Source organism: Protopterus annectens, chromosome 9.part0, assembly GCF_019279795.1.
Source record: "Protopterus annectens isolate FY-2018-M chromosome 9.part0, PAN1.0, whole genome shotgun sequence".
In the NCBI taxonomy this organism is placed as follows: domain Eukaryota; kingdom Metazoa; phylum Chordata; order Ceratodontiformes; family Protopteridae; genus Protopterus; species Protopterus annectens.
The window spans coordinates 1,531,612,625-1,531,628,931 of NC_056743.1; the positions used below are offsets into that span (position 1 = coordinate 1,531,612,625).

The window sequence follows — 16,307 nt, forward strand, 5'->3', positions numbered from 1 at the left end:
AAATGAACTTATGAATTTCTCCGCTTCCTCAAAGCCCCTGACTCTTTATCTGATTCTTGGCGCTTTGGCTGATGCTTTTAATGCTGCAGGTGTTTTTGGATTCCTAACTACTTGCACAAAAAAAAAGCTTTGTTTCAGGCATTCCACATGTGATCCAGGTGATACTTCTATGTACAGGAGCAGTAGTTTAAAATGTTTTCTGTAGCTAAGCTGTCTCTAGTGAAAAAGACAACCAAGCTTATATGAAGGTAAGTGAAGAAGGTTTTATGCCTTATCCACGTTAGCTTTTTGAGCAATTAACTGCCTGAACTTCATGACAGTGTTTACTTAGTTTATGCTGACTTTCAAAAATTAGTAGTTGGCCTTTCTGCCTCAGGCATGAAACCATATTCTTGTTTAATATGGTAAGTTTTGGTCCCAAAGTTGCTAAGGATTCAGTAACACATGCATATGTCTGTACTTGCCTGCCAGAAAGGCAGTTCAAAATCTAAACCAACTGTATTTGAAGTATTGAATATTTTAAGAGAGAAAAGAACTTGGACAATGGATCTTTAGGATAAGGATGGTTCAAATTACATAGGAATGGAGTTTGTGGGAGCAATACATGCATAATAATAATAATTAGGAGGAGTGAAGAATAAGGGAAGGCAGGAATTGAGTAAGTTATGTAATTTTTGAATGACAGTGGTAAAAAAAGGCAACATGTGTATAATGTATGTAAATGGACAAAAGTATTTCTTTTATTGTGTGTGTGGCTATGTCTTGTGATAAATTAATATGTTAAAAATAAAATGTGTGTATGGGTGCAGTACATGTATTTAGAGCTGCAGCCATAAGGACAGTGATGCACAGAAAATTCCTGGGGCAGACATCAACATTTTCCTGAAAATGTTAAGGCCCAGACCTTCTCATTTGCAATCTGCAAAACAGTAATTTAAGAAAAGAAATGGCAGGGGGACTTGAAGAAAGAATGGATGGGAAGGATCCTCACTTCATAAGAAAAGTGCTCGACTATCTTTGAACCTCATCCCCACCCACGCACCCAGTCTGGCCAACCTTCCAAGCTTGCAGGCAATCTTTTCCAACTGTTTACATCTTTGGAGGCAGATAACATCAGATGCATGGGTACTAAAAATAAACATAGCTACAAACTTCAAAGTGCACTTGTTTCCCCAAATCTTATGATATGTTTCCCAAGGAACAATATAGTGTATTCTCCTACCGAGCAAAGAGAATGCTTCTAGAATTTTTCTAGGACCCAATAAGTAGGGCACTTGGAGTCCAGTTTTATACCTTTCAGTTCTAAATACCTTTGTCCTAGTCCCTAAGAACATTTGCCTTGTAGACTTTCCTTTTCTTCCCCCAAGGCTTTATTAGCTAGCTTCAGACTGAAATTAGACATTTGTTTTCTGCATGGATGCCAATTGGGTTGTCTTAATGAGAGGAGGGCAACATGTGGAAATTTTATTGAGACCGGAAAAGTGGGCTAGTGGATGAAAAATTAGATTTAATGGAAAAATGCTAAGCATGTTTTACTATTAAGTATTGGATGAGAGTCTTGTAGTATCAAGCATTATTCATTTCAGCAATGAGATGATTGAATGGAGGGAGGTAGCGTCTAGACTACCAGAAGATGTCTTGCTAGTTTGCACATTTTTGATGAGGGTTTAACTATTGTGTACAGCTCTGGATACTACTTGGGGCAGGAGATAGTTACGATGAAGCCTTGGAGAGATGTATTATGTTAACAATGAAAGGCTTGGGTAGCTTTGGAGAAGCACACTTGTGAAAGTTTTCCTGTAGAGTTATAACAGCATGGACATAATTTGAATTTTGTAGTGTTGATTTTATTTAGACTGCAAATAGGCTTTTGGGAGAGTTTGCTGTACTGCTTTTAAATGCCTTGAAGGAAGAAGTTGATTATAAAAAGGTTCATCTATGGAAATTGGGAAGATCTTATGGGATATGTCTTGAGTCATGAGAGCTGCTAACTTCACTTGACTGTTTGTTTCTGCTGTGTTTTAGTTTGAGCATGTTTTCTAATTGGTAGCAGTGAGTGATCAGGAGAGTAATAAAGCTAGGCACACTGAATTTAAAGAACCAGTATAATCTGTCTACATATGTGTGATGAGTGCCACCGGCATTAGGGTCACATGCTATTGTAACTCCATTAACAAGTAAGGTACTGTAATTGTGGTCTCCTTCAGCTTTTCTTTTTTGGCTTCATGCACTTAGTGAGCTCATTTGAGTGCCATGGACGTACATGACACTTCACACATATCCCCAGTTAATGTACTCTCAATCTCCATTCATGTTTGAACTGCTGGTCACTGCAGAGAATGGGACTGCAGAAGGAAGAAAAACTTAGTCACAGAAGGTGACTGTTACCCAACACAACCAGTTGAAACTGCCAAGGATATTGCCAATATCCTGGCAGATCGATTCAGTGCCAACTTCACCCCCTAAATGGCCCATTTCAATACCGAAAGATTGCCACATACCGGTAATGGCCACACAGGTAAAAAAACGCACACTACAAAGCTAAGAATACAGCATCCATGGGACCAGATGACATCCCGGCTGTGTACTACATGAACTACAATATGAACTGGCACCTCACCTAAGTGTCATGTTTAATCATAGCCTCACCTTAGGTTTCATGCCCACTGAGTGGCGCAGAGCTACAGTTATCCCACTCCACAAGGGGGGCTCCACTTTGGATCCCGGAAACTACCGTCCCATCAGTCTGACTAGCCTTACCTGCAAGGCCATGGAGCGTATTATCATGTAACTTAAAAACATACATTGGCAACATTCAAACACTGGACCCCACCCAGTTTGGGTTCGTGAAGGGCCGATCTTGTCTCCTGAACCTTGACCTCTTCGAATCAGTTTCCAGAGCCATGGGCAAGGGTAAGACCTTGCCACAAGGCCTTTGACACCATCCACCACTCTGGAATCATACTAAGCTGGGCATTAATCCCTACGTCCCCCAATGGGTTGCTAACTGGCTTACTGATAGAACCCACACTGTAAAAGTAGTCCAGGCAAGTGTAGTACCTCAGGGTTCAGTCCTGGGACCGCTGTTGTTTGGCATCTACTTCTCTGAAGTACAGGCCCAACACTAAGGGACTCTGGCTAACAAAGTTTGCAGGTGACTGCTAACTGGGAGCCATTATTGAATCCCCAAATTATGTGGATACTCTACAAAAGGGCTTTACAGAAACAGATGCTTGATGCCAGAGCCATGAGCTCAAGCTCATTGCCAAGAAATGTATAGTTATTCCCTTTGGGGAAAAAACATGTACCCGTGAATTACCATATAGGTGGCAGTACACAAAACACCGAAAGTGTGATAAGAGACTTAGGGACACAGGTGGACAGTGGTCTCACCTTCGATAACCACATCGCCACAACAGTCAGGAAATCCTATGTGGCACACCTCATCACTAAGGGCTTTTCATCCAGAAAAAAGGTAGTTGTCCCACTGTACTCATTCCTCATTAGACCCATTATAGATACAATGCCCCGTTTGGTATGTACCGCTCAAGACAGCTGCAACAACTGGAATGGCCACAGAAATACCTCACTAAAAGAATTACAGGCCTAAAGCAGATTCCCTACGCTGACCGCCTTAAAAAACTCCGGATATACTCTGTCACATATCGTCTACTCAGAGGCGATCTCTGCTTAACATACAAGGCCATGTCAAACCCAGAGCTGTTGGACATGCTACACTTAAAGAAATCCCAATCCCTCAGAGCCACACGCTCCAGTGATCTAAACCTTGTCATCACAATAAGCAAAACATGCTAGAGGGATTGGTTCCTGACCCAGAGACTCCCCAGACTCTGGAATAGATTGCCCATACATGTCAAGCATAGTGCCCCTTTTGCCCTCTTCAAAAGGAACCTTAACGATTGGATGGGAGAAAGGAAATTCACCCCGGGGAATTACGTCAGTCGCCCTGCTAGACAGGGGTCCAGGGAAGTAAATAGTGTGGATAGAAATAGCCAGGGAATTGTTATGGCTAGGCTTGTATAGGCCCTAGGGCTGATAGCCTAGTACCAAACTATGAACCTATATGGTTTTTGATGGCAGCTGCTGTAGCATGGAAATCTGGTGGTTTTGGCATTTGGGGCAAGTTGGAAATTTTTGCAAGTGTCTGGATTTTTTTTTTTTTTTTTTTTTTAAGTTTGAAGACTTTAACTTGAAATGTTTCTTGTTAAAATATAGTGTTAAATTTTAGAAAGTTTTTAAGAAGATCTTGTTTAGGAAAAAGTGATACACTGATGGCCTTCCATTTTACTGTTGCAGTATTCGTTACCATAGGGATCCCCTGCCAAGGGCGACCTGATGTCCAGCCAGTATACCAAAGCCTGTAGGTTACTTTAAGGTGTGCCATACATCACAGATATGCTTGTGTAGCATAGGGCATAATGGTGATGTTAGGATGTACCAACCTCATAACTTTGCTGCCAGTCCGAACGCCATCTCTTGATTGTCTGCCCTTTCCTTTGCTGTTTCTCCAAGCCGTTTCAGGTAAATGCCCCATTGGGGTTTATTGTATCTTAGCTCATCTTTTTATTATTTGTTGCTTGTGGGGACTTCGTCATCGAAGAAGGGTAAATGCTAGTATGGGACACAGATTTTCCATAAAGACTGTCATGAGCAGTGTTTGTTTTGCCTTGTTGCTTCCCGCAACCATACATTTGTTTAATCCATCTGGCCTTGGCTTTGTCTGGAGAATCAGTATCTTAAACTCTTGGCTAAAGACACAATAGAAGGAACTTCTTGCTCTGAGGGGCAGCTGTCAGTGAAGAATACGGCTAAGAAATCTAGGCCAGATTCTTCTGCTGTCCGGCATCCATTGGATGTTGCCTGGCTTCAGCTTTGGATTCTTCAGATGTGACCAGTTTGGAGGCCAGCAGGGATCTGACCTTATGCACAACCTTGGAAACCTTGCAGATGTCCGCATCGGATGTTCAGGGGAGGGATGGCTGATTATATCCCATGGGCCTAGGAGTGTTCCTCAAATTTTGGTCCGAGATAAAGTTCTTGCTACAATTATTGAATGCCGTCTGGGGTTAGAGCCTTCTACATTTTATAAGGCAGACATCCCCATAAATTAGAAAACTAAACATATTACTCCAGCTCTTAAGGACCTGCAGAGTGAATGGCAAAATTTTACTCAGATTGTGTAATGCTTTGATGGCTTTGAAATCTCCTTAGGGAGATGTTCTTCGTATTTCACTGTTGCAGTCATCACATTTGGGTTATCTGCTTGTAGTGCAGCCCTCATTCGGCCTGATTATCAAAGTCTTGGGTACTGCATCGGTTGCTGTCTCATCTTCCATGACATCAGGTAGTCAGGGGTATAAAGCATGCAGCCGACGCCATTACATCAGTCTTTCTTGCCGTGCAGTGCCCAAAGCAGAGGCAGTTCGCAAGTGCCAGTCGGGCGACTCCTGAAATTTTCATTTTCGAGTTTCAGAACCAAAGTCTTAAACTAAAGCTAAGTACCCGGTTGGGGAAACTTTTTTTCTTGCTCTAAACCAATGACAGTAAAAGTCAATAATTTTATTTCTTGTGGAAAGTAAATACCTCAAAGATTTTCCTTCGTACTGTATTCCTTGTTTAGGCCCTGACCACGAAAAACCTTGCTGTCGGTTTTGTGCCTTATTTAAACAGCGAACAATTCGTCAGTATATTTACGCTTCTAAATATTTTGGTACTCTGTTCAATTATCCAGATATGTCTTTGGTAAGCAATCCGACTACCGACATTCCGAAAAAACGCAAAGATAGAGAGACATGCCACCTAGGTCCAAAGCTGCCGACGACGATTCTAAGCTAGTCACCAGTTCGCTGGTACTCAGTGAGGTGCTTTCGCAGCCCCTGATACCCGCTACTTCAAATTTGCAGGCCTCTACTGAGACCCATTCGGAGTCCGGTATGCTGCAAGATGCTTCAACTGTGGAACCTGCGGATGTCTCTACCTTGGATTGGTCCGGAGCCGCTGTGCAGGCATCAGCTTCTGAGGGTGTATTCAGGCCTACTGACCTGCATGTTAAACCAACGCCATCTTCTTCTTCAAGGCCTAAAACTCGAACCATGCTTAAAAAACCGACGCCCATACTGCATAGTCAGGCCTCTATGCCTAAAAAACAAATAAGAATGGCTGAAGACCTTATTACTTTGATCGGGGAAGCCAACCTTCCCCCTCTGAGACCTAAGACTGAATTTGCCTATGATACTTCTGATCAGGATTCTAAAATTTCTGTTTCCTCTGATGACCAGGAATTTACCCTTATCTACCTATGAGGATTCTGATGCAGAGGACTCTTATTTCCTCTGCTTCCCCTCCAGAGGGATTTCTCTTTTGGTGAACCTTTGCAAACTCTTAGGGAGCATTTCCGCTGGGAAAGTCAGGATTACTCTGATTCTAAAAAGAGGCTTAGGGATTTTTTACTCCTGCCCCAACACAGGCCTTTAGCTATCCCCCTGTACTAGACATTGTTGATGCCTTTTCGGAATCTAGCTTGGCCCCTGATTCTTTTCTTCCTGCTCCCAGAAAACCTGATGGATATTACAGGGTTCCTGACTCTCAAGTTCCTTTTCAAAAATCCTACTGCCGATCCTGAGACCATTTCACAGGGACCCAAGGGTATTAAGACTACTAGTGCCAAAAATCCTACCCCTCTGATAGAGATTTCAGGGTGCTGGATAGATGGGGTAAGAAAGTATACACTTCTGCAACCTTGGCCATTAGGGCCTTAAACTGCCAGTTTCATATGTTAAAGTATCAGTAGCATATTGAATTGCTTAAACAGAAAATGATATTGATTCCTGACTGTGCTGAAAATAAGGATTTACAGGATTTAATGCATTCTGCTGAACAAGTTGGAAAACATACTTTGCAATGTAGTTTTGATTCACTAGAGGCATCTTGCAAGGCTGCTGTCACTGGGTCTGTACTTTAGGCATGCTTGGCTTAAGGAGCAATCTTTGCCAGCTCATGTTAAAGCGAAATTGCTGGATGCTCCCTTAAATCAGGACCACTTGTATGACAACAAAGCAGTAGTAGTATTGAAAAAGATTGAGGAAAAAGCTAAATCTATGCAAACTGTTAAAGATTTCCTACAGGTACAGCCTCCAAGATTTAGTAGGCATTGGCCTTCTAAGAATTGGTCCTTTCCTGCCTCTTCCAGGCCTTCTCAGTTTGAACCCAGTCCAAACCCAGAACCAGCAGAACACCCAAGCTTCAGTACCAAGGTACGCACAGGACTAAGCAGTGGGGGGCTCCCACTTCCAAATCAGGGTGTAGTAAGACTCCCCCTATGGTAAACTGTCTCAATGACTTAACTTTAAAACTTCCAAGCCCTTCACAACTGACTGCTCCTTTAGGGGGAAAGATTGCTCTGCAGACAAAAAACTAGGAACTGATTACCCAGGACAAATGTGTTTTAAATATAGTTTCCCAAGGATACAGATTTCACTGACATGTTACCAACCCCAAACGGCTGGCCAGATCTACCCCCAAATCAGTGGGCAGAGGCTCAAAAGCAAGTACTCTCTCTCTTAAACATAAGGGCTATTCAAACTGTACCAGAAGAGGAAAAGGGACAAGATTTCTACTCTAGACTTTTCCTGGTGCCCAGAAAAGACAACTCATGGCGTCCCATCCTGGACCTTTCTATCCCAAACACCTTTTTGGTGATCCCAAAATTCAAGATGCTGACTCACCAGTTACTTCCTATGCTAGGCAAGGATGCCTGGTTGGCAACATTGGATTTAAGGAAAGTCTACCTGCACATCCCAATCAGGGAATCTTGCAGAAGGTACCTACGCTTCAAAGCAGGCTACATGCACTGTCAGTTCTCTGCACTGCCCTTTGGCTTATCTACTGCGCCCAGGGTATTCACAAAGTGCCTAGCTCCAGTCATTGCATTTTGCAGGAAAAGAAATATTCAAATATACCCATACCTGGACAATTGTCTAATTCAGGCAGAAAACTAGGACATACTTTTGAATCATGTGGCGTTTGTATAAAAGGTGCCAACTTGTCTGGTATACACCATAAATGAAAATAAATCACATCTTGTACCCTTTCAACAAATTATATTCCTGGGAGCAAGCTTAAACACAACTTCCCAGATGGCTTTCCTCACGCCAGAGAAACAAATTCATTTGACAGCTTACTTCAGACTAATGGCCACAAAAACCCTGCTATCTGCAAGGCAAATACTGCAAGACTTGGGGTTCATGGCTTCCTGCATTCTCCTAATTCCATATGCAAGACTGCATATGAGGAAACTACAATGGTATCTAAAAAGCCTATGGTGTCAACATTCTCAGGATCTAGAAGCAATGATTCCTGTCGTACCTTGCCTACAGTTAGAGTTCCTTTGGTGGGCAGAGGCCTGCCACCAAAACAAGGGACTACCATTCACTCTACCCCCCCAAACCCTAAAAGATGCATCAGGTTATGCATGGGGGGCTCACCTGGCAGGGAAGTGCATTCAGGGAAAATGGAACCCAAGTTAAATTCAGCTGTATATTAATCAAAAAGAAATGTTAGCTGTACAGAATGCTCTGACAGCCTTCAAGGACCACATTTTTCCAGGACAATTAATGGTAAGGACGAACAAACACCACTGTTATGTGGTACATAAAGAAGCAGGGGGGACCCATTCATACCCCCTCTGCAGATTATCCATGGCTCTGTGGAACACAGCCTTGAGGTACCAAGTGCATTTACATGCTCAATTCCTGCCAGGAAAGCTAACTACACTGGCAGACGAATTAAGCAGAAATCTGATAGACCCACACCAGTGGAAACTGGAACCAGAGACTTTCAACATGTTGATAAACAAATGGGGGGGCCCAGATATAGACCTGTTTGCCTCCCCCCCCCCCCCAGAGCTACCAATTGGCCAAATTCTGCACAAGGACTCCCCACAAACATGTTTGGAAAGTGGATGCCCTGTCCTTCAACTGGAAAAATCTATCAGTTTATGCCTTTCCTCCTCTGCCTCTCCTCTCCAAAGTACTACTAAAGATCAAACAGGACAAACCAAGGACGATACTGATTGCACCAGACTGGCCACGTCAACACTGGGTACCCCCTCTTGCACAGTGTGTCACTGCTGGCACCATGGCATCTGCCTCAGACCCCTACCCTGCTGTCCCAGCAGGAGGGCCAGATTTTGCATACTCTGCTTCAAACCCTGAACCTGGCAGCCTGGCCAAATGCTTGACCTCTCTGTTACAATTCCTCGGTAAACAAGTGTTGGATGTCATTTTGGAAGCAAGGAGGCCTAGTATTAGAAAATCTTATGCTGAAAAATGGAAAAGATTCTGTTCCTGGAACTAAACTCAAGGGGTGGGGCACAGCAGCGCCCAGTTTACCTCAGATTCTTCAATGCTTAACTGAGATGCTTCACAAGGGCCTTTCTTTTTCCTTCATCAAAATTCATACCTCAGCCATTTCAGCTCATTACAACACAGAACCACCCCTCTTCTCTCATCCACTGCTGAAGAAGTTTCTCAGCGGGGCCAAAAACGTACGACCACCCAGGAGAGTCCCAACTCCAGCTTGGGACCTTAACTTTGTATTGGAAAAACTCACACTACCTCCTTTTGAGCTAGCTGCAAGTGCAGAGTTAAAATTCCTTTTTGGAAAACAGCCTTCCTTTTAGCAATTACTTCAGCAAGAAGGGTGTCTGAATTGCAGGCCCTTATGGCAGTGGAGCCTTTCGTAATCTTTAATGCGGACAGGGTGTCCCTTAGGACCCAACCCCTCCTTCATGCCCAAGGTGGTATCCAGTGTGGATCTTAATCAGTCCATTCATTTGCCAACCTTCTTTTCCAATCAACAGAACAAAGGGGAACGGATACTGCACTCCTTAGATGTGCACAGACAACTTGGATTTTACTTGGGCAAGACTAAACCTCAAAGGAAATCTGAACAACTGCTGGTGGCATTTGCTGCAGGGACAGAGGGGAAGGCCATTTCAAAGCAAACCATTTCTAAATGGATAGGCCATTGCATTCATTTCTGCTGTAAGCACCATGGAAAACCTATCCCACAGGGGTTAAGACCGCACTCAACCAGGGCTGCGTCTACCTTTACAGCCTTTCTCAGAGGTGTCCCTACCAGGGACATCCTAGAAGCTGCTTCCCTGGAGTTCTGTACATACTTTCACCAAGCATTACCATTTGCCTGTTTTCTCTAAATCCAGACCTGGTTTTGCCACTGCAGTCTTACAGGGATTTATAACTGGTCCTAATGCTATCTAAATTCTCCACCCATCCTTAGCGTTGGGAATCTACCCAAATGTGATGACTGCGACAGTGAAACCCGAAAAACATAGTACAGTTGTGTACACTTACCATAAATGTTGATATTCAAGTGTATTCACTGTTGCAGTCCTGGTTACCCTCCCTCCAGCCCTCTGACTTCTTTTGGCTATACCTCTATTCTCTTTTACTCTACTTAAAAGCTTTTTGGTGTATTTGCTTTTTTTTGGCGGTATAACCTTGCATATTTATATTTAATTGCTTCCCATTATGGGGGCACCTGATATCTGGGGCAAGCAAAACTTGATGTAATGGCGTCTGCTGCATGCTTTATACCCCTGACTACCTGACGTCATGGAAGATGAGACAGCAACTGACGCAGGACCCAAGACTTTGATAATCAGGCCGACTGAGGGCTACTGCAAGCAGATAACCCAAATGTGATGACTGCAACAGTGAATACACTCGAACATCTACATTTATGGTAAGTGTACACAACTGTACTTTTTGTTCCAGCTCTTTCTTTGTCCTCTACTACTCTTAAAAGTCCCAGAGAACAGGATTCCTCTGAGGAGGCAGATTCAGATGAGGAATCCCTTGCTTACTCCTCTCAGATTCCTTCTCCTTTAGATTATGGGTCTGAGGAAGAGGGAATTACTAGTCTTGATGCTCCTTTTGAGGAAATTTATTTTGGGGACTCATTCTCTAGAATGATAGTTTATTAAATGGGGTTGTGCTCAAGTTTCTGAAGTATAGAAAAGGTATTATGACCTCCTGCAGATGGATTCTCCCAGTCCTTATGCTGTCCCTCCTGTTTTGGCTGCCTTGTTGGATGCCTTTTCAAATGCTTCTAAGGCTCCTGACCCCCAGCCCCCCTACCCCCAAGAAACCTGATAGGTTTTATAGGGTGCCTGAGGACTGTGAGGACTAAATTTCTTCGGAAGTGCCCTTCTGATGACCCTTCGGTGATGTATCTAGCGTCTGAAAAGCTGCTGTCTTCTGATAAAGATAGCAGAGCCATGGAAATATTAGGAAAAAAGGTTTATACTTGTACTACTTTTGCTTTTAGGGCTGTTAGTTATCAGACTCGTATGTCCATGCACATGTTGGCTATTCTTTCCCAGACCTGTCAGGTAAATTCTGATCTTCCAGACTCTGAAGGGAAGACCTCTGCTCTTTCCCTGTTAGGGACTTACTCACATGTGGTTTTTCATTCCATCAAGTGTAGTTATGATGCAGCAGATTCTTCCTCTAGGACTGCTGCTTTTGGGTCTACGATGATTATTCTTTGCTTTGGTTTCAGCCTTTACTTGATGATACTAAGGCTAAGTTGATGTTGTTAATCTTCATTCTTTACTGATGGGTGTTGGTTCCGTCCTCGGAACAGAGTCAGACATTATAACAACCTCACGCTACCCAAAAAAAATCTTGAGCTAAGCTTACCCATAGTGCTCCTCTCCCTTTTACCTCGGATCTCGTTTGCCACTTTTAGATGTCAAGATTTGTCAAGCCAGCTCTCAGATAAGTCATTCAGAATTCCTTACTTCAAAACCTTTTGAGCTTTTCTGGTTTAACTATAATAATTTACCTTTATTTTTTAGTCACTAATGTTTTCATAGTTGTTTGAGTGCCGCTTTCCATTTTCTTAACAAATTTGGTACTCTTCTTGTCATCGCTGGTACAGGCCATTTCCTTTCCTCAATCTCACCGTCTGAGGTAATTCTTAATACCGTTGCTGGTATTCTTCTTTCCCCTTTTGTGTCTTTTTCTTAACTATTTGTTATATATGTAAAAAAAAAAATTGATATTTTCTATTTCCCTGTTCTCATTTGTTCAACTGGCATTCAGTTGTTTTTTGGTGTTATACTGCTGTCGAGAACCTTGTTCCAGTATGGCTGATAAAAAGGGAAATGTAATAGAGAAATGCCAGACTCTGACACTCATCTGTCTTGTGTTTACTGCCTGGATGTTCCGCATTTCTCTGAAACCACCATGCGACATATGTAAGGGCTTTAGTTCCTGCACTTTAAATGAGAGGAAAAATAAGCTAATCCTTAAGGGTCTTCTGAAAACTCCCTTTTCGGAGGCTACATAAATGGAGCCATTCCGTTCCTCCTCCCTCCCTTTCTCAACGCTCCAGTGGAAGCTTCTCTTTGCCCCCAAAGTGAAAAACACATTAGCCAGGCATGAAAAGGATGGCAAGACCCTGTCTGCCGTGGGTGTACATTTTTCCACCTCCCAACGATCCTACTCCAGGAATCAGAGGAGTGGAAAAATGTGGCACAAGAAGTGCCAAGGTCCTTTCCATGACACACGTGGTGAGTTTACCCCCAGGGCAGTGGGGCAAACTAATCTGGAAGATGCCCCTACAGAGGCAGAGGGGTTCCCAGTAATCAGGGATCCAGAGATTTGTCCTCTGGACAGCCCCATCAGCGCTCCTGAAGAGTGGCCCAATTGCTTTCCTCTTGAAGCAGTTGGGAGACGTTTTTCTCTGCACCACCTTGCTTGGCAAATGTTAATCACAGATTCTTGGGTGCAAGCTATAATTGCCAGAGGTTATCACTCACCCCTCACTACTTGCCTGAGGCCGCTAAGGCACATTCCCGACATTCCACCCAGTCAAAGGGAAGCAGCAGTTGAAGAAATTCAAAAGCTGCTCTTAAAAAGAGTCATCCAAGCAGTCCCATCAGACCAAATAGGATCCAGATTTTACTCTGGGTTCTTTAGTGCCAAAAAAGACGGGGGACTGGAGGCCAATCTTGGACCTCAGCATCGTAAACAAATTTGTCAGTCGTTTAAAATTCCGAATAGTCATGGTTCAGTATGTCCTACCCTTCCTGGAGAAAGACCATTGGATGTGCTCAGTAGATCTTCAGGATGCATATTACCACATAAAAATGGACAAACGCTCCAGAAGATTCCTTTACTTCCAGCCGGGAGCCAGTCATTACCAATTCCGAGCACTGCCTTTTGGACTCTCTATGGCCCCCAGAGTGCTCAACAAATGCATGGCAGTGGTAACAGCTCACTTGAGACTGCAAGGATTCCGAGTGTTTCTGTATTTAGATTGGCTGCTTACTGCCCCCACCAAGCATCTACTGGTTACTGCCTTACATTACACTGTACATTCTAAAACTAGCAAAATGCTTATGGATCTCAGTAAACGAGGAGAAATACCAGATGACTCCTCCTCAAACTCTGGAATTCATAGGAGCAACTTTAAATGCTCAGTATTGCCTAGTCTCCTTTCCATGTCACAGATTAGAAAGACTGGGGTCCCAACTCCGGGTGATAATCTGTATCAGGACAAAGTTTCAGCTCGGGCAGTCCTTCAACTTCTAGGATCAATGGCAGCACCGATTACAATAGTTCTCCTGGCGAGACTATACATGAGGCTTCTACTAACCCAGTGGTCTCTCCCTTTTTAATTTCTCCAAGTCTTTTGGGTTTCTAATACCATGACAGAAAATGGACCCCATTCCGTAGTTGAAGAACAATTAAAGTTCGTGAAATTAGTATTGTTTCAGTCTGATGTTAGCCAAAAGTGCTCTTTGCAGCACCCGTAATGTGCCCAGTAATGATTCCTCCTGCAATTCGTACGGTGTTACATGAATTGGTAACTCATCTAAATATGATTGTAAATTCTTTTTTATAAGACCAGTTTCTCCTACAACTATTGGAACTGTCTGGGTATCTTTCTTCCACATGGCTCTTGTTTCTGCCTGCAGATAGAGGTATTTTATGACTTTACTGTGTCTTGAGTACAGAGACAGTCACTAGGTGTGACTATTTCAGTGATCAGTGCTAATTTGTCATCTTTTCTTTTCTTGGACCACTATGTCCGGTTTTCTAGCATCTATCTTTTGGACTGTTGGTATTGGGTGATCCCATGTGATGTAAACTTAATCATTTTCTATGATTCTTTGTGGCTCATGTTTCCAGTGTTTTTCAGCCACTTCGATACCATGATGTTTGCACAATCTCCAGTGTAACAATCTCGCCACATTATTATGCCTTTCAGTATACAGTCCCTCTGCCATTAGAGAGTCGCAACCAGCAATAAGGTGTGTGACTGTTTCCAATTCGGTTCCACAAAACCTGCATATGTCTGTTTCTCCCACATGTTCAAAGGACTTAGTAAACCAGCCTGTACGTAGCCCACTATCTCGGGCCACCATTGGCAGGGGATCCCTATTGTAATGAGTACTGTAACGGTGAAGAGAAGGACATTATTGTTATGGTTAAATTTTACACAGCTGTACTTTCCTTTTGAAAGAGGTTGTGGTTTAATCATTGTGAAGTTAACTCTACAAACTGTACCTTATGTATATAAGATTCCTCCTCCAGCAGCTGCTGACCTCACTTTTTACCATGACCCTTGCCTGTTTAATGTTCACAGGTGTGAGTGGATTACTACATGGCCATCATATAGGCGGCTATCAGAAGAGGTTTTGTCTGCTCACTAAACACTCCTTGCAATCTTCTTAAGAATTCCAGGAGTATGCAATGGGTGCAACATGGGGTCTTCAGTTGCTTCTGCAGCTAATATGGCCCTTTAGGCAACCATACATCTCTCAAGTGGACTGCTCTTTTGGAGTCTTCACCAGGGTTACTGTGGTGGTAAACATGCCTGATGTGCACCTTTGCTTCCCTCTAAGAGGAGAGCAGGTATCACTTTTACATTCTTTTCCTTCTCCATATACATCTTCAGTTGCCAATGCTGTTAATTGTATTGGTGCTATGTTGATTGGGCTGTAGTCAGGGCTTCATCTCTGTTTACTGCAACAACCCAATAAAGCTCCCTGTAGAGTGTGTTTTCCAGTTTACTGTACAACAAGCAGAGCTCTGTTTCGTAATGTCTGGTAAAGATCAAGATCTAACTTTAGTGAATGTTTGAGGATGAAATAAGTAATGACCTACTCAGCTTCATACAGACACCTCAAAGGTGACGTCTGGCATACAAAGCAATCTCAGACCCCACCTTAAAGGGACTGCTACCACAAGTCAAGCTCCACTTGAGTAACCTGTACCCGCAACCTCATCCTGGTCTGTCATCAATAGGACTTGCTTACAGGACAGGTTTGTGTCACAGAGATTCCACCATCTGTGGAATAGACTCCCTCTCCATGTCAAGCAGAGTACCTCATTATCCCTTTTTAAGTGCAACCTGGATAACGGGATGGGAAACGACAATGCACCCCTGGGATTCCAGCTGTGCCCCTGCTGAACAGGGGCTTTGGGTGCTGACTTGTCTAAAGATGGGCAAAAGTCTTGGCTATGCTTATAAAGGCCTCAGGGCCAATAGCCTAGTAACTTCCCATGACCTCAAAATATTTGTACAGTATGTATACAAGTTGCTTAGTTGAGAAGTAGAAGACCTCTGTTTTTTTCATAAAAGTTGCTGTCTCTCATCAAGTATAAGAGCAGACTTGCTTTTCACCATCTTTGGGGAATTGTGCATTCTTTATCAAAAAGGCTGTGTTGCAGTGAGTGTAAGAATTTGTGTTTATCCTGAATAGTCTATAGTGCTCTCATCAGTTTGTGCTTAGTTCGTGTATGGTTGGACCCTATACTGCATTTGCTGTTTCCTAGTTGCACTGGAGCTAATTTTTAATTTTCCGTATGTTTTTCAGGGAAGTAATTTGTTTGCTGCCTTAGCACAGAGTGACGATGATGACAGTGAAGAGGATGAAGAGGAAGAAGTGGAGGAGAGAAGTAAAAGCAAGCCGAAGCCTAAAGGCAAGGTAAGTGGAATTTTATTTTACTTTTTTTCTGCTTTACGTCTGCCAAACCATTGTAACCTTCTCCACTGTACACCCATCTGTTACTCTTTCCAAGGATACAGGGCTGTTTCATGTCTGTTATACAGCCAGCCATATGAGAGGATTTATTTTAAACCATATCATTTCCATGCCTAGCAGAACCCAAGAGCTAGGTATGCTGTGTTGTGGTGCATGGGCTTTGCCAAATCACACATGTACCAGCGGCAGGATTAGGATTCATATC

At 43.1% G+C, this 16,307-nt stretch overlaps 1 protein-coding gene across 1 annotated transcript in view; it reads left to right on the forward strand.

Moving 5' to 3' along the window:
* The window catches only part of LOC122812163 (protein SON-like), a 230,913-nt gene extending 214,849 nt beyond the window's left edge, over positions 1-16,064 (forward strand). Inside the window, exon 4 of the mRNA XM_044084485.1 lies at positions 15,935-16,064. Coding sequence (XP_043940420.1) covers positions 15,935-15,959 — 25 coding nt within the window. The 3' untranslated portion in view covers positions 15,960-16,064. The remainder of the gene's footprint in view (positions 1-15,934) is intronic.
* Positions 16,065-16,307: the final 243 nt, after the last annotated feature.